At 43.2% G+C, this 18,325-nt stretch overlaps 1 protein-coding gene across 10 annotated transcripts in view; it reads right to left on the bottom strand.

Moving 5' to 3' along the window:
- LOC128609091 (plakophilin-4) overlaps positions 1 to 18,325 on the bottom strand; it is a 149,554-nt gene that overhangs the window by 17,503 nt on the left and 113,726 nt on the right. For all 10 annotated transcript variants that reach the window (XM_053627465.1, XM_053627464.1, XM_053627459.1 and 7 more), the window contains 3 exons: positions 16,784 to 16,988; positions 8,340 to 8,472; positions 6,080 to 6,293 (listed from right to left, as the gene is read on the bottom strand). In XM_053627465.1, the coding sequence (XP_053483440.1) occupies positions 6,080 to 6,293; positions 8,340 to 8,472; positions 16,784 to 16,988 (552 nt within the window). The remainder of the gene's footprint in view (positions 1 to 6,079; positions 6,294 to 8,339; positions 8,473 to 16,783; positions 16,989 to 18,325) is intronic.

Genomic DNA, 18,325 nt, shown 5'->3' with positions numbered 1-18,325 from the left:
CACACACACACACACACACACACACACACACACACACACACAGACATGCGCGCGTGCACACACATGTACGTACACGCACAATTTAGTGAGTCACACAGATATTCATCAACTCAAACGCTAATTTATGAATCTAATTTGTTTGTATTTTTTTCTTCCGTTTCCATTTCTACACTGTGATAAAGTACTTTCATTTCTTCAGTCCGCTGCCATGATTCATCTCGTTTGTTACCCCAAGCGTTGGCCATTTGTGTTCGTCATGCCAACGACGCACCTCAGAAGAAATAAGCCTGAATGGAACGGAGATGTATCGGGAGCCTAAGATGGAAAGAGGAAGGGAGAGACGGAAAGAGAAGATGAGCTCAGGAGAGAAAGGCGATGGTGTGTTTTGGAGGCGAAGAGGACAGTCGTGTCTCTGTGCAGCGAAGTGGAGAACTTCTCGTCTGCCTTCTTTAACTCTAATGAGATGTGAGCTAAGGCTGGGATTGGGAAAAGGAAGAAGAGAAATGATGACATGCTAAGGGCGTTACCCTAAACAACACACACACACACACACACACACACACACACACACACACAGTTCCTGCCTCTGACTATGAGTTCAGGAAGAAGGCCAACATTCCCTATCCCTCAGGGGACTGAAAACACCAAGTTGAAAAAAGAAAAAAAAAAAAACAACACAGCGTGAATAAAAGCAAGTAAGATGGTAGTTAGTGTTAGAGTGTAGTCTAGAGAGAGTGAAGGAGGCGTGGCTTCTGTGTCCACCAGTCCCAACGAATGAGGCGTAGCTATTGATGATATGAGGCGTGGCCTGATTATGGCCACATGCATTTATACACTACTGGTCAAAAGTTCAGACACACTCATCCTTTATTGTTATTTTTCTTCCCCCACATAGAATAATAATAATAATAATTATAATTCAGAATAATAATAATAATAAAAAAGTCATCAAAACTCTGGAGTAACACAAGTGGAACTATAGGAATTATGTTGTGATAAAAAATCCAAAATAAATCAAAATAATTTCATATTTTAGCATCTTCAACGTAGACGCCCTTGTCACCTAGAATTTCCAGAAATGTAGTCTTGGCGTTTTCTCGACTGAGTTCTTGAGGAATTTCCCTCAGATGCTTTTTAAACAGTATTAAAGGAGTTCACACCGACGCTGGACGCTTATCCGCTGCTTTTCGGAATATTTCGCTCCGAGTCGGCCGTTTAAAAAAATATTTTTTTTGTAAATAAGATGTTAGTCTTCTAATGAAAGAAACGAATACGTCGGCACGATTATATTTTTGTCTACGACACCGATTTCAAACGTTGAATCACACACCTTCAGATCAAAAGCTTTTTAAGACCATGAGAAACATTTCAGTCGAGTGTCCACAAACTTTTGACCGGCAGTGTGTGTGTAATATTATAGTTTGTGCATGCAGGTCTGAGTCTCATCACTTGCTTGCTATTGTTAAATAGAGTGGAGCGTGAAGACCTATTTCTCCTGACTGACAACATGGTGGAGCTCATGGGAAAACACACACACCCACACACACACACACACACACACACACACACACACACACACACACACTCTGACAGTCATTGGCCTTGTCTGTCAAGTCCAGGCCACATGTCAGTCTCCGGCTGCTGTCACAAACATGTTTACCCTGAAATGCTTTCCTCAGTGTGTGCGTCTTACACAACCGGCTGTCAATAACACGCTCCCTATTACACAGCCGTCACAGGCGATGAATTAAGCAGGAATTACTGACTCCACACTGTGCAGTCTGTCACTATGCCGACCGCAGTGGAATCAGTTGGACAATCAGCTGAGCTTTCAGCCTATGAACAGTGACTATGCTGCAAAAACAAAACAAAAACAAACACCAGACGAGCATATGAGGGGAAAAGCCTACTCAGACTACACGGTGCCGCACTTAATTAACTCACTGTAGAGAAACCCTCTGATTGGCTGCGTCCGGATGCGTTCTCTGCCCTGATTGGTTAAAACGATCCTAAGGCGACGCTGGGGTTCTTGCCCTCGTGTAACTGCGCCATCATCCACCAATTAGCCAAACGACGTGACACACACTAGTGTCAGAACTAATCACTTCAGCGGTAATGAGAGCTGCTGGAGCAGGAGACGCATCTCTGTTAGAGATCCGGTACAGACACGGAGAGAATTAGCAAAGAAAGACAGACACGTTACTTCGTCTCGGCTCGTGCACGCAGGGGGCCGTCTGCAATCAGCGGTGTTTGCTCAGACAGACAAAGACTAAAACTAAGACAAAATGCCTATGAAATAAATCTAATCCTGCATTCACAGTATGTATTAGCAAATTTTTTTTATTATTATTATTAATAATAATAAAAATATTTCAAATAACACAACATGCTACAGATCTCCCATGCGAGTGAAGAATAAACTTTGTTTTTCTTGGTAGGTTATAAACTGTCAAGTTACATAAACTTTAGCTAAATATTGATGTAAAGCCCATTTCATAAGAAATAACTCACGCCAGAACATTCTGCGTGGTTCTGTAGTATGCTGCTGCGATCACCGACTTCAATTTCGAAGGGGAACATCCGGATTGCTGTCTTTTGTCATAACGTAAAAGCAGAAATATGTGTGTTTAAATAAATAAATAAATAAATAAATAAATAAACAAACAAACTAAAGAGTCCGTGTGAGTGTACAGTATGTGCGTGTGATTTGTAGCTGTGGTGCCTACAGGGGTTGCTTACCAATAACCCTAGTGTATTAATTCTCAAAGAAAAAGCAAATACACAAAGAGGTATTTGCATTAGGAAAGAACACACACACACACACACACACACACACACACACACACACACACACACACGTAGATGATTCCGACTCAAGGGAGGCAGCCATGTATGCTAAAGCAGGTGATTAATAATCCTCCACTCCCAAGTGATACTGACTGTGCCTGAAACACACACACACACACACACACACACACACACACACACACTCTTTGACAGGTCACAATTCTACAAATTCAGCATCTGCTGCACTGCAGGGTGAGACAGTACTTAAAGCACTAGAGATCTGCAAGTGCGTGAGAGTGTGCTTCATTTCAGAGGACAGAAGCCTAGTGCTTCAAGAAGTTTCGTCCCACCTGTCCTCTGGCACAAATTCCCAGGTAAGGCGTGTGACGATTAAGGTGCTGCAGCCATTTTTGGCATGTCTGAGACCCTGGCATATCGCATAGCCTTACGCAACCCAAACAGAACCGGGTTTAGCACCGAGGACGGCAGAGGAGGTCTGAATCAGACACTAATGACTCAGACACACCGGTCAGGGCACCGGATCCCACTGTGCTGAAATAGATCATTAGACCTTGCAGAAAACAGCAGGTCAGATGGTCAGCTGTGTGTGTGTGTATGTGTGTGTGTGTGTGTGTGTGCGGTTGAATCAGACACCTGGGTGTAACCTTACTGTCAATAATAGACACTTTTTATATGTACACCTGCTGAAAATCAGATTTTGTCAAGAACTCGATAAACCTTTGCACATAAGCAATACGATCGAGCGAACACTACGCTGTCCTTGAGCGAGGCCGTGAAGTCGATTACTTCTTACATCAAAGCAGTTTAAAAATGTTATTATGTGATGTAAATGTAAATGTGTTGGATGGAAGCAGAAGCTGGGGTTTCTACAAAACACAACACAACACAACACAACACACAAGGAATAGCACATGATCAGGAGTGTGTTACTCTGCTTATACCAGAGCGATTCGCCAAACAATTACAACGTTTAATGTTTTATTAATGAACGTCACATCGCACGTTTGAATGGTTTATAGTTCCCTCTCCAGCCACTTCGCCTCTCCCCCTCTCTCTCTCCCTCAAAATGCGTGTCATTTTACAGAGAAACCGGAAAGAGTAAACTCCTCCGTCCTAAACACTTTCCTGTGCTGGGAAATTTACAAAGCACTGTGACTGTTACAAAGCGCTGACACCCGACATTCCTTCCAGAAACGTTAAATACAATGCCTCCTAAAACAAATCAAAACACAACAACAACAAAAAAAAAACCCACCACATCAACGATGTTATGTTTTTCCTTGTTAAAAACCATGTTTTTAAATCGGTTTATTATTAGTATTAGACGTGGACCGCCTGCCGTACAAGTCCCTGTGTATGAGCTGTCACTATGGAAACAATAACGTATCAGAACGAGCGCATTAATATTAACCGATCGTTCATGTTCCAGCTGGAACAACTGAGACGTGTGGTTATAGAAAATCTTCTGACCAATCAGAATGAAGAATTCAGCCATGCTGTTGTATAAATATACATTTTCCTTTTTACATTTTTCTATATGGGTCCGGCCATCTCAAGTAGTTCTTCAAATCTGGCCCTGGAGGGCCACCGTCCTGCAGAGTTAAGCTCTAATCCGAATCAAACACTCCTGAACAAGCTAACCAAGGTCTTCAGGATTGCTAGAACATTTCAGGCACGTAAGTTTGGAGGTTGGAGCTAAACTACATATACATACATATATACATATATATACACACACACACACACACACACACACATTATCTCACAAGTGAGTACACCCCTCACATTTTTGTAAATATTTGATTATCTCTTTTCATGTGACAACACTGAAGAAATGACACTTTGCTACAATGTAAAGTAGTGAGTGTACAGCTTGTGTAACAGTGTAAATTTGCTGTCCCCTCAAAATAACTCAACACGCAGCCATTAATGTCTAAACCGCTGGCAACAAAAGTGAGTACACCCCTAAGTGAAAATGTCCAAATACTGTCCCTTCAGACACTAAATAAGACAGCTGTAAAATAAGATGTCTACCAGAAGACAAAACACTAACATTTTACACTGATCATCCTGTTCAAAAGTCTACATCCCCCTTGCTCTTAATGTATCGTGTTACCTTCTTGAGCATCAGTGAATGTTTGCAACTTTTGTAATAGTCGTGTACAAGTCTCTCGGTTGTCCTCAGTGTGAACAGATTGATCTCAACATCATATAGCTGCTGTTAGAAAAGGGTGAAATATGCAGAAGATGCTGGAAAAGTAAAGAATGTGCAGGACCTGGAGGATTTTTCTGAAGAACAGTGGGCAGTTTAACTGCTCAGGACAAACAAGGGACTCATGAACAACTATCACAAAACATAAACACAGTCGTGGATCATCCAGGTAACGACACAGTATTAATCAAGGGCATGTAAACTTTTGAACGGGGTAATGTTTATAAATGCAGCTATTATGTTGTCTTGTGGACTATATGTAAACATCTGTTATGTGAGAGAGCTTATTCGGGACAGAACTAAATAAAAAACAACACGGGATTGTTATGATCCATCTTATTTTGTTAACAGTATTAAGATTTAGCAGATTCTGCAAGGGGTATGCAAACTTTCGGGCACAACTGTATATATGTAATGTGCTCTAGAAATCAGTTTTTGTTCTAAGCAGCTAGATCCATCCTGTGAAACCAAAATTCGTTGTGTGCCAAGACACGAAGATGGGTGTCATAGTTAAACAAAGTTTATATAAAAAGAAAAAGAAGAAAAAAAAAAAATGATGGTTTTGCAATGCCAATACTGGGCATGGAGGTAATCACAATTTTTTAAAATTTTTTTTTAGAAGAATTAAGAATGGTCAAGCAACCTGTATTGGACCACTTGAAATGGAACGACTCATATGGTTATGTCTATGTGCAATGTCCATGACACACTGCATTGCTGTTGGACAGTGTCCAAGCAATGCGGACTAGGAGATGCAGAGTACCCATGATACACTTTGGATTCTGTAGAGCTCCATTTCAGAAATGGTTTATAACGGTGTCTAGAGAGAGAGGGTAGAGTGCGGTGCTTGTTGGTTGCGGTGTGTGATTTATAATGAGTGTGTGGCAGGCGGCAGGACGAACACGGAAGTGTTAAGTGGAAAGACAGACGTGAGCTGACGGTGCACGCACGTTTACACGTACGCTCAAACGAACCAAACACGCCTCTGATCCAGAGAACACACAGACACGATCCAATCATACACAAAGATTAGCATTTAACCCATAATGCTCTTCTCACCTGTTATGATCTCTCGCACTTCCGCGTCCACGGTCTTCCTCAGCAGGCGGAGCAGAGCCGGCACGCCCCCGGCGTTTCTCACGGCGGTCTTGTTGTCGTCGGTGGCTTTTCCGTACACCAGGTTCCTCAGCGCGCCGCACGCGTTCCGCTGCACCTCCACAACCTTGTGGTCCAGCAGATCCACCAGGTGCTTGATCCCACCCAGCCGACACACCTGATGGGAGGCACGTGAGATTTAACGAGATCCAACCGGTACTAACGCAGTTTAAACGCATTCAAGCGGAACACGTGAGCAGAGTAGAGTGACGGCGGAGCGTTCGGAATTTGATCCGATCCCGATGACGAGAGGAACGATGACTGAAATATCAGCATCACGGAGAGGAAATGGATCGGAAACTTTAAAGTCTTTTCTATGATGATGATGATGATGATTTCATTCTTCTCATGAGGTGAATGATCATACCATAAAACATTCTGAAAACGTATTATTCCTATAAAATGTATTCCTTTCCGTGAAGAATTAAGGGTGCTTACTTTTTTTTTTTTTTTTTTTTTTTCGGAAGCCTCTCTGATAGGGAAATGCTGAATTGTAATTTTTTTTTTTTTAACAGTAGGACAAACTGATGAGCCCTTAAACAAACTTTTTGTTGTTGTTGTTGTTTTAATGCTCCATTTGGAGTAATTTCCATTTCCGACCTCTGAACTAGGGGTGATCTCCTCAACCACGAGTTCAGCAAGTGACTTCAAAAAAAATCAACATGGCTGCTTACAGCATCTGCACTAAACCCAGTAGCACTTCTTACCTCTAAACGAGTTACAGTATATACAAGTATTTGCTTTAAATAAACAAAGCTGTTCAATCTACAACGCTGAGTATACAGTTCACTGTTTCGAGGGTGTAAATATACACCGCTCGTCACAGTTAGCTAATTCGCTTGTTGATAACCGAAGACGGCGTCCGTATTTATTTTCCACACTCGGTAGCTTGAATGCACAGGTGTCTGAAACGACCCCTGCTTCCGAGGTACGTCGAACGCACCTCAAGAGTGTTAATAACTAAACTAAGCCTAAGGCCTAGGTCATTATAGTATACAGATATTTGTTAAACAGTTGCACGCGGATGTCGTCTTGTAAGTACTGCGTTTCGACTCTCGGCTCTGCTCACGTGTTCCTCACACAAGCGGACTGTTTTATATGATTATAGGTGATCCGGCGTAACAGGTGGTAAGTACAATTCCGTTTTTACCTGATTTAACAGTCTGCAGAATGAGAAAGACAGATGTCGGCTTTGCTAGAAAATGCAAGCCTGTGGCTGTAATCTAAATGGACCTCACGCATAAACCAGGATCCACCAAACGGCGTGCCTGGGGAGCTACGCTCATTACAGCCTCGCCGCCTGAACGGTCTGATCGAGTTAATCAAGGTCAAGAGAGCCGCAAAGGTTTTTAGGAGTAACTGAATGCCAGAGGATGTTTAATTTGGGTTTGGAGTGCAGATCCCCAGGAGCGCTGTTGGAGATAAGCACCTCACCCTGGAACACACTGCCGTGTGAAGATAATCGCTATCCAAACATCTGGCCGTTTTTTTTTTTTCCCTCGGAACACGCCGCGCTCTCGAGAAGAACAATCCTACTGAATAAAGACTAATGTTTGGAAATTGTGCATTTATCGGTGATATTTGGAATCGCAAGAACAAATACGGCGTAGAAATCAGATCGCCGCGAGCCGTGAGTGTGCGGAGAGAGTGTGTGTAATGTATTTATGCACAGTGCTGCGGTCGTATCGCCACGGGGATCAGGAGAGACGCGGCTCCGGAAAAGAACAACAGAGCTTCCGAGTGAAGGCGTGTGTGCAGCTCTGGAAAATAAAAAAATCCAAAAAAATAAAACAAAACCAAAGAAAAAAACAAAAAAAAACAAAAAAACGCGATATCCTGAGGTCCGGCTGAGCAAATCTCTAAAGCTCAGGGTGGAGCCAGATTAACCCTAACCCTCGCTCGGCAGGGGAGGGATCCGATATCTATGAGCATGGACTCATAGATAACACACAGAAAACACATACAGATAAAGGGATGATCATATTTTCTCTCTCACTCCGTGTGTGTGTGTGTGTGTGTGTGTGTGTGTACATAGCTGAAAACAGTGTGTGTTTTTGAATGCAGCCTTCATTTGTATAACTGAGTAATAGTTCAGTGTTGCTTAGTATTCACTTCAATTGTGTTTGTGTGTTTGTGTGTGTGTGTGCGCACATATGAGTGTTACCTCTGCCTTAGTGCGGTTATCTCCGAAACACAGGTGCTGTAGGTAAGCTGCTGCGTTGGCCTGCACAGAGGGAAACTGATGCTGCAGCATATGAATCACCTCCGGCAACTCTGGGTCCCTCCATGCAAACTCTCTGAAACACACACACACACACACACCTTTAAAGATAGACAGACAGAACTAGACTGTCCAATACCATATAGACATAAACTGGAACAGCAGCTGGAGCAGGATGGGGTGAAGCAGGTCTGGTCAGAAATGAGAAAAATGACCGGTCTCGAGCGAAAGTGGGGTTCGCTGCTCGAAGGTGAGCAAGTCCTTACTGATGACCTGAATATGCTTTTTAACAGATGTGACTATCCCACCCCCTTCTGCCAGGTGCCGGTGGCCATCAATCCCCTCCCTGCTACCTCACGGCCAGCTGTACCTCTAATACTCCACTCACTCCAGGTAAAGAGTGAAAGGCGGCTGGACCTGATGGGATTAGCCCCAAACTTTTAAAATCCTGCTCCAGTCAGCTGTGTGAAATCTTTACACATCTGTTTAATCTGATCCTGCGGCTGCAGAGGATTCCCTTGTTGTGGAAAACATCCTGCCTGGTCCCTGTTCCCAAAAGGAAACACCCGACCGACTCCAAGGACTACAGACCCATTGCCCTCCCTCACCTCTCATGTAATGAAGACACTCGGGCCTAAAGCGTGCACATTCACTGACCCTCTACAGTTTGCATATCAGCCTAACGACGCGCTCGTATAAGACGACGCCCTCGTATACACGCTCCAGAGGGTCTATACACATCCTGTTACCTCTGACGCAACTGTTAGAATGATGTTTTTTGACTTCTCGAGTGCCATCAATACCATCCAGCCGGAGTTGCTTTGTGAGATGATGAGGAGGATGCAGGTGGAGCCAGAGCTCTTTTCATGGGAACATTTAACTGCCAGACCACGGTACGTGTGACTCCGAAACTGTGTTTCGGAGACCGTTCTGTGCGGTACAGGAGTCCCTCGGGGAACCGTTCAGGGACTTTGTGGGCTGGTGTAACAATAACCACATGAGGATTAACATCTCCAAACCCAAAGAAATGGTCATAGATTTCAGGAGGAAGAAGGCCAAACCGGGCCCTGTCTCCGTTCAGGGAACAGAAATGGAGATCGTCTCCTGCTACCTTGGAGTACAGCTTGATGATGAAATGGACTGGTCCAACCACATGGACGCAGTACATAAAAAGGGTCAAAGCAGGCTGTATTTTTTAAGAAGGCTGCGATCTTTTAACATCTGCTGTGCACCTTCTAGAAGGCTCTCTTAGCTCTCTTCTTTGGTGTGGCGTGCAGGGGGGTGGGTACTCGCACATCTGAGAGGAACAGACTCAATGAACTGATTAAAAAAGGAGAGCTCCAGCATCGGCAACACTCGGGACTGGGTTGAGCAGGTGGCGGAGGTGACGATGCTGAGGAAAATGAATGTGATCATGAGCAATGACATGCACCCACTTCATGTAGAGGTTTTTTCGGCAGAGCACGTTCAGTGGCAGGGTGATCCCACCAAAATGTAAGACTGAACAGCATCGTAAGTCTTTCCTGCCTGCTGCCATCAGGCTCTTTAACGTGCAATAACTCGTATTTATTTCGTTTCTTCTGATTTGTAATTGTTTTATTATTTTTACTGTTGTATTTTTCACCCCCTATATGTGCAATTGTCCCTTGTAGCTTTGGATATTTTATCTATCGTTCTAGTACTAGCATAGGGTATAGTATACTTTAGCGTACTGTTTTGTTTTACTAACTTAGTTGTGTAGACAGAACGCTGTTTGCCCGTATGTGAGGATTGATTGCGTTTGCTGCTTGTAACAAAGCCAATTTCTCGTGAAGGATCAATAAAGTATCTATCTATCTATTATTCGAGTAATAACAAGACAGGAAAATATTTAGCGTCAAAAGCAGAACATCTGGAGCATGAAAGAAAAAAAATTATCTTTATGCTTTCAAATAAAAATTTAATGACCAAAAAAAAACAAACCAAAAAAAAAACAAAAACCAACTATACCCCATATAACCAATCGTTCCCAAAGGACTTGCTATGAAAATACTAACATGTACACAACATGGATCAGAGCGTGTCAGAGTGTGTGAAGCCGTATTTGCAATGTAGTGTCGGATGCTCGGTCCCTGAAATGGAACTTTGACAAATGACAGTACGAGCAGAAGGCCATTCTGTATCAGCTCGAGGTGAATAAAAATAGCTTGGTCATGGGGGATCGTGCCTGATCTGGCAACACTGCAAGGACAGCTAGCCAAGTTTGAGTAAAAGGGACAGTGTCTATATATATTTAGCCGTATTTTTTTTTACACCTATTTGATCTTTTGGATACGAATGTCAACATTTTCGCCCCAAAATTCAGACAAAGTTTTGATGACTATTGATCAGTGCTAGATGAATGAGCACTGAAGTCTTGATTAATATTACTGATTTGGGCGGATTATCTGCAGGGGGTATGAGGAGTTTGCTGAAAATACTAAACAGGGTCATGTTCCTCACACAAGCATTCCTAATAAGCAAGAAAAAAATATATGATAAGTTGGACTTAATTAGGGGGTTTGAATACTTAAATGCCCTCGAGGGTCATGAGTTGATTCCGTATGTGCAGGTCTTTTTTTTTTTTTTTTTTGCTATCGAAAGTCATAGTAGAATATGACAAAAGGCTTGATTCATCTGCACAACAGTCAATAGTGTTCAAACCTGGAGATCAGCTCCAACGTATGACCATGAACAAGAGTGAGGAAATCAATAAACTGGGTGACGTTAAAACAATCAAGCACTTACTGAACATCACACACATATATCATAACGTCGATCTTTAATCGCAAACATAGCTGGACTGGCTAACGTCCAAATAAGCTAATTATTATTCTTGTGGGTGAGAAGAAGCAACAGGTAGGAACCTGAAAACCTGAGTACCGTAAAATGTAATAGAATATAGCTGGATCATGATATTCCCATGTCGTGAACTTTGCTCCGGTCCTTCGGTTCTGACTCCACCCCTTCAAGAACCTCTGCCCTTTAGCTGCGTTCACGCCATGTCGTAATTACGACATTCTGACTTGTAAAAAGCGTTCCCTTACTCGTAGAACTCATAATTACAACTTGGGATTTTCAGAAAGCTCCGATTTGAACCGCTTGACCGCTGCTACATCGTGTGGAAACACTCAAAATGGCAACAGCTTCAGCAGGAAAATGTAGTTAAGTGGTAGTATCTTGTAATATTTCAGCATAATAATTCATATAATTGACTACTAATCGTGTCTTAATAATGCAAGCTTAATCGGAAAATAAACATACAATACAGTTTAATGTAATATTGCATTCATTTGATTCCGAGTCCGAGGACGCGAACGGCTCTGAGCAGAACGCCCGGGTTGTCATCGAGTCATAATGGTAATTCTGACATAAGCGGCGTGAACGGAAAATGCTTGTGGGTGGGGTCTGTCGGAAAGGCTGAAAGTTTATTCGTGTTTTCAGTGCAATTGTAACTTGCCTAGTAGCTGTAAAAAAAAAAATAAAAATAAATTGCACACCGTGCTTTTCTGTCTCTTTTACACCACAGTTTTCCCACTCCAATCCATGTTACTTATCCTATACGCGAGTATGTCCAATAGGGGTTGGCATACTGACATGTAAAAAGTCCAAGGCCGTTGCCAGGACAGGAGTGTGCTACTCTTTTTTACATTTTACTTAACGACACCTAAAATAAAGAATGGCATTTTTGAATAAAACGAACAATGGCATGGTTCGAATAAAAATGACCTTTCCTTGTGCATGCTCCTACCTAAACAACAAACCCTCTAATAATTCTGCTCGTGGCAGCAGCAGAGAACTTGAAGCACTTGGTTGGAAATCAAAATGTCTGTCAACTCAAACGCTATAAAAAAAAAAACATTTCTCCACCTAATTCCTCGCTATGAGCTGACATTTACGTAACTGCACTACCTCAGCAATGCAGTGGCTGGTGGTATTATCAGAGGATGGGATTTGCTCAGTAAAACTGGCAAACTTATTTTAGTTCTACAAATAGCCATGGCTGTGGGCAAATGAGACGATCTGTAATTGTCATCAAGTCTTCTACCTCACCTAGCCCAGCCACGCGTTACATACTATATACACTGCACACTATGTACTGGTGCGTGCAGTAGCCGATTCTTCGAATCAAGCGCTAACCTTTTACACAAGACCGAAACGACAAATTAACATGCAGTACCTCACGTCGCTGAACTGCAACAAACTCCACAGGAGCAGGCACTGCACTTCAAAAACACCTAGTTTACATCTTTTGCTTCTAATTTGTGTCCAGTGAGCAGCAGAGTTCTGGGTTGGTGCTACAACCTTTCATGAAAATTTCAATAGAGAAGAGAACTGAAGAGAAGCGAAGACAAGAGATGAGGAGAAGTGAGGAGAGCAGAGGCGAGAAGAAAAGGGACATAAGAGAAGATGAGAGAAGACGGGAGGCTAGGAACGGGGATCAGAGGAGAATAAAAAATGAAGAGAGAAGATGAGAGAAGAGAAGGGAGACGAATAAAAAGAAAACAGAAGAGAAGACAAGGAGTGAGGGGAAGGAGAGCAGAGGACTGAAGACGAGACAAGACGAGAGAAGAGAAGACGAGAGAAGGGAAGATAAGGCGAGAGAAGAGAAGAGAAGAAAAGACAAGTCAAGAGAAGGGAGATGAGAGAAGAGAAGACAACATGAGAGAAGACAATAGGAGAGAAGAGAAGATGAGAGAAGCTAATGAGGGAGAAGACAAGATGAGAGAAGACAAGATGAGAGGAGAGAAGACGAGAGAAGAGAAGACAAGATGAGAGGAGAGAAGACGAGATGTGAGGAGAGAAGACGAGATGAGAGGAGAGAAGACGAGATGAGAGGAGAGAAGACGAGAGGAGAGAAGACGAGATGAGAGGAGAGAAGACGAGATGAGAGGAGAGAAGACGAGATGAGAGGAGAGAAGACGAGATGAGAGAAGACGAGATGAGATGAGAGAAGACGAGATGAGAGGAGAGAAGACGAGATGAGAGAAGAAAAGACAAGATGAGAGGAGAGAAGACAAGATGAGAGGAGAGAAGACGAGAGAAGAGAAGACGAGATGAGAGAAGAGAAGACGAGATGAGAGAAGAGAAGGCGAGAGGAGAGAAGACGAGATGTGAGGAGAGAAGACGAGATGAGAGGAGAGAAGACGAGAGGAGAGAAGACGAGACGAGAGGAGAGAAGACGAGACGAGAGGAGAGAAGACGAGACGAGAGAAGACAATAAGAGAGAAGAGAAGACAAGATGAGAGAAGACAAGATTCGAGAAGAGAAGAGAAGAGGAGAGAACAGAACAGAAGAGAAGTTTCCCAGTGTACTGCACTAAAAGCATGTAAAATGCACCATTTGTGCAGCAGCTACTGCGCATGCTTAGATCTCACAGAAGCACACGCAGGTGCCCTGAAGTTGTGGCCTGATTTTATGAGTATGAGTATGAGTGTGTGTGTGTGTGTGTGTGTGTGTGTTCTGAACCAAGCTACATAGTCAATGTGGAACATCAGTCTTCCTGCTGAAAGTGTGAGAGTGGAGTGATCTCAGTCGGGGAGTCACATAAAAGAATTTGAGGAGGTTATGAAGCGGGCCCGGTTCTGTAGAAGTCACTGACTGAGGGGTTTCTGTAGTCAGGAAAGAGTTTGTACTTTTGATGAGGTGAAGGTGAACTCTGCAGGATCTTCCATTTTATGTGATCAGAGGAGCTGTGTGTCCTGAATGTTCTGCGAGGGTGTTGATCTCTCCCACTAAAAATCGAACTCTAATTACACATCATTATTAAAACAGCAGTGTGCCGCGCTCCGTTATTAAACACAAGCTCTCCTAACCACACCTTCTCATAACGCATTCATTAAAATTCATAGATTTGCGCTGCTACGTGCCAGATTTCCAACCGCGCCGATGGTCCCAAGGGTACTAAAAATATACAGCAAAGATGTAGGAGCACGTGCCTTGTTCTGTGTGAGCGAAATGATTATGAGTCCTCACACCTCAGTCACACCGGAGTCCTCACACAGCTGAAGTGTCCTTGGGCAACACACTGAACCCCAAGTTGCTCCTGATGGCAAGTTAGCGCCTTGCATGGCAGCTCTGCTACCATTGCTGTGTGTGTGTGTGTGATTGGGTAAATGAGACACAGTGTAAAGCGCTTTGGAACCGCTACGGTTAAAAAAGCGCTATATAAGTGCACACCATTTACCATTAATTCACTCGGAACTGGCCCAGACCACCTCGCTCAGGCATCTCGGACCGGTTCTCCGGCTCCGCAACCGGGGTTCGGATCGAACTGACCGTAAACACCGTTAAATTACTTACAAGATCCGATTAGTAAACTGCTGTGCAGCCGTTTCTTGTCCCTGATTAGCAGGACGAGACCGTGTGCGAGATGGAGGCAGTGATGTGGTGTGTTGCAGGCTGCAAAGTAAAGGAAAGTCCTAAGTGGGTGTGAATGATGTACTGATATCCACAGGCAGCGTGGTGGAAAATGTGGGCTGACTTTACTGAAAAGGCGAGCTCTTCTCATCAAAATGTGCCTGGAGTCACACTGCATTTACCCTGCTTTGATTCTCTCTCTCTCACACACACACACACACACACACACACACACACACACTGAGCACTTAATATTACATCTCTCCTATAAATCTAAAAATCTCTCCTCTATCAGTCTCTCTGTGTGTGTGTGTATGTATATATATATATATATATATATAAATAAATAAATATAAATTTGCATGTATGTGGTTGCTCTGCTGCTCTAAACCACCTGCCTAGGTCAGCACACACGAGTGTGTGAACAGCACACACACTGTGCAAGGTCAGTTGAACATACCTTGCTTTGCCATATACAGAAAAGAGAGAGAGAGTGGTGTGGGAATCCACAGTAAAGGGGCCAGGCACGAGGCTTAGTGTTTAAATGTTTGGCCCCCTGCCCGGCGTACTCCAGAGTGAATGGAGGGAATGCGACAGTGTTGAATCAGCACCAGAGAAAAACAGCCCAGTAAGCAGGAGCAGCATCACTTTACACACACAGTACACACACAGTGTATACACACACACACACACACACACACACACACACACACACACACACTTTACAACTGCTTGTGCAAACATAGTAGCTCGTTAAATCTGTTTAAATTTTAAAGCGATGAAAATGGCTCGTTCGTTTGGTCGAACCTCGGTAAACGCGGTTGAATGAAAGTAAAACCGAAGTCATTATTTTAGGCTCTCCAACTGTTTCCTCTGTCCCCTGTCCGGTTAGATCCTCTTTCCTCCAATACACGCAAACCTGTCAAAAATCTTTGACTCAGAGTCACAGTTTGCTAAACAAATCGGTGCTGCTGAGGAGGGAAGCTTCTTTCATTTAAGGCCTATTACAAAGTTCAAACGGTTTCTCTCTACAACAGGTCTGGAAACTGATTCATGCTCTTGTTACATTGTGGTTGGACTACTGTAATTCCCGACGCTGGTCTTCCTCGATCCGTCTAATCTCTCCTGCAGAACGTGCAGGATGCGGAAGCTAGGTGTTGAACAGGAGTAAATAGAAGGATCATACTTCCTCCGTTTTGATATCTCTTCGCTGGCTTCCTGTTGAGTTCAGAATCCATTTTAGAATTCGTATTTATGTATACAAAACTCTTTCTAGTCTTGATCTACAGTACATTACTGACCTACTTACTCTCCTACCAGACCACTAAGATCCCGTACTTCTTTTCGCGGTCCGCAGTTGTCGTACTAAGACAAAGCGTGATCGGGCCTTTTCCATGGCGGGTCCCAACTCTGGAACATTCTCCAGTCTTTAGCCATTTTGAAATCTTCTCTTAAAACTTATTTTAAACTGTGAAATGTTCCGCTCGAGCCGTGTTTGCAAAGTTGGTTCCGCTTGATCATCCGCGTTTTCTGAATCGGACTCGAACTGATGCGGTAAAACCGACGCCGTGTTGCTTAGGAGCGTAGAATCGCTTTAGAAGCCTTGGAGGCTGAAGCTGATCCAAGGGGCGTTAGACTTCAGACACACGCTTGAGGTTTTTGGACAAACACAACGCAACGGGTCAGCTGGCCAATCAGAGCAGTCTGAGCTTTTTGGAAGGAGGGACTTTGGAGAAATCAGAGCGTTTCTGGCAGCCTGGGAATAGAGCTACTGCATTAATGTACAGTATGTGACAAATAATGCGCTTTTTGAACATTAAAGCATGTTAACCTATTCTATTACACCCGATAAACAAAATAACGAACGTTTAAAGACGTTTAAATCAAGGTATTACTCCTTTAAGTCATATACAATGGTCAAAGAATTACATGAAAAAGTAATAATAATAAAAAAAAATTCTGAAAAGTCAAAGTCCAAAGTAAAAGACATGTGAAGCGTGTGTTTGTACCTGGGGTCTTTCTGAATACTGTCGATGGAGGGAGAGCGAACGGCTCCGTCGTTGATGCTGATGGCGTGCCGGGTGAAGCCGCCCTCGGAGGGTCGGTACGGGCCGGAGCGATACGGGTCTGAGTACGTCACCGCTGTGTAGCTGTTGCTTCTTTGGTACGTCATGTTGCTGCGCTGGCTGGAGCTCCTCTGCAGGTTCCCGACGCCTGAGAGGAGAACATGAAAATGTGAAAGCACGATGTTTAACTTTTAACACGAGAGAGAGAGAGAGAGAGAGAGAGAGAGAGATGCTGTGTGAGAAAATGCCTAAAAGGAACTGACTGTGAAAGAGCGTCTGCACAAGTGGGTGTCTGGGATTTAACAGCCTTTTCGACACACACACACACAGTTATTCTCTCAGTCTGGAAGCCATTAGTGCTGTTGAATCCTGTAGTAAACATGATGCAATTTTTTGCCAGAGCTTTCTCGTTATTTTCATGTACAATACAGCAGGTTTAGTTCGGCACGCACGTATTACAGGCCTGATGACTGCCATTTAAATTGACTTTCTCCATGAGCGACACCTGCATATAGATAAACAACTAGGATCAGATGCTATCCTGCCAAGCCTTGTTAAATATTTAGTTAGTGAGCTCCGTGGATGAGTCGTCCTTCGTAAATAATTACTCTTTCACCTGCTTCATCACAACTACCTTCCAGGTTTTCCGCACAACAAGCCAGCTCGGTCCCAAAAGGATCCTGTGAATCAGCTCGGGTCAGAAATGTTATAGAGGACAACTACTCGGAGACACCCACCCACCCCTACACACACACACACGAAGGGCAGCTTTACCAAACACATTAACTGTTGGAAATGTGAACCAGAGTGCATGAGCTGAACCGTGCCAAGTCGCATACAGTACCTGTACTGTTTACACAGCCCGATAAGAAAGATTTAATCTAATGGATTATGCTTGAAATGGTTTTCAGAGACAAACACTGTTGAAAGAGCGAATTACATTCATACACACACCATGAAGACAATTCCATGACACATGATATGAGTCACATTAACTTTCAGGCTAGAAGTTTGCTCAAATTGCACTGATGAAAAAAAAGAAAAAAAAAAAGTAAATTTACAATGAAAGGAGGAAAAAAAAAAAAAAGTCAAATTCTGTATAAAAATGACATTTTAATAAGTAATTTTAATAAGCTGTATCCAATTAGAGTCTGTCAATCATTATTGAAACCCCAACGATATCTCAGAAAAGTGTATAGTGACATCATTTATTACAATATCAATATTATATCATCGTCTAGCCCAGCCTTAGCGGAATTCTTTAAAGAGCCTTCATGAGGCCGCTGAGAGACACTGAGTGTGTGCAAAACTTCGTTAAGGGTGCTTAAAAGTGTGTAACATATGTAAGAGGGTCAGGAATGGTGACTGGAGATGTAACGGTATGAAAATTTCGTATTGATATTCGTAATAAAAATCATTTAGTTCAGTTAGAGAACACGGAGGAAGGCAGTGACGGCGCTGGGGACAATTTCCAACATTCCAAGA

The sequence above is a fragment of the Ictalurus furcatus genome, chromosome 6, assembly GCF_023375685.1.
Source record: "Ictalurus furcatus strain D&B chromosome 6, Billie_1.0, whole genome shotgun sequence".
In the NCBI taxonomy this organism is placed as follows: Eukaryota; Metazoa; Chordata; class Actinopteri; order Siluriformes; family Ictaluridae; genus Ictalurus; species Ictalurus furcatus.
The sequence above is the reverse complement of the archived record's forward strand: the minus strand, read 5'-3'. Positions and strand labels throughout refer to the sequence as shown.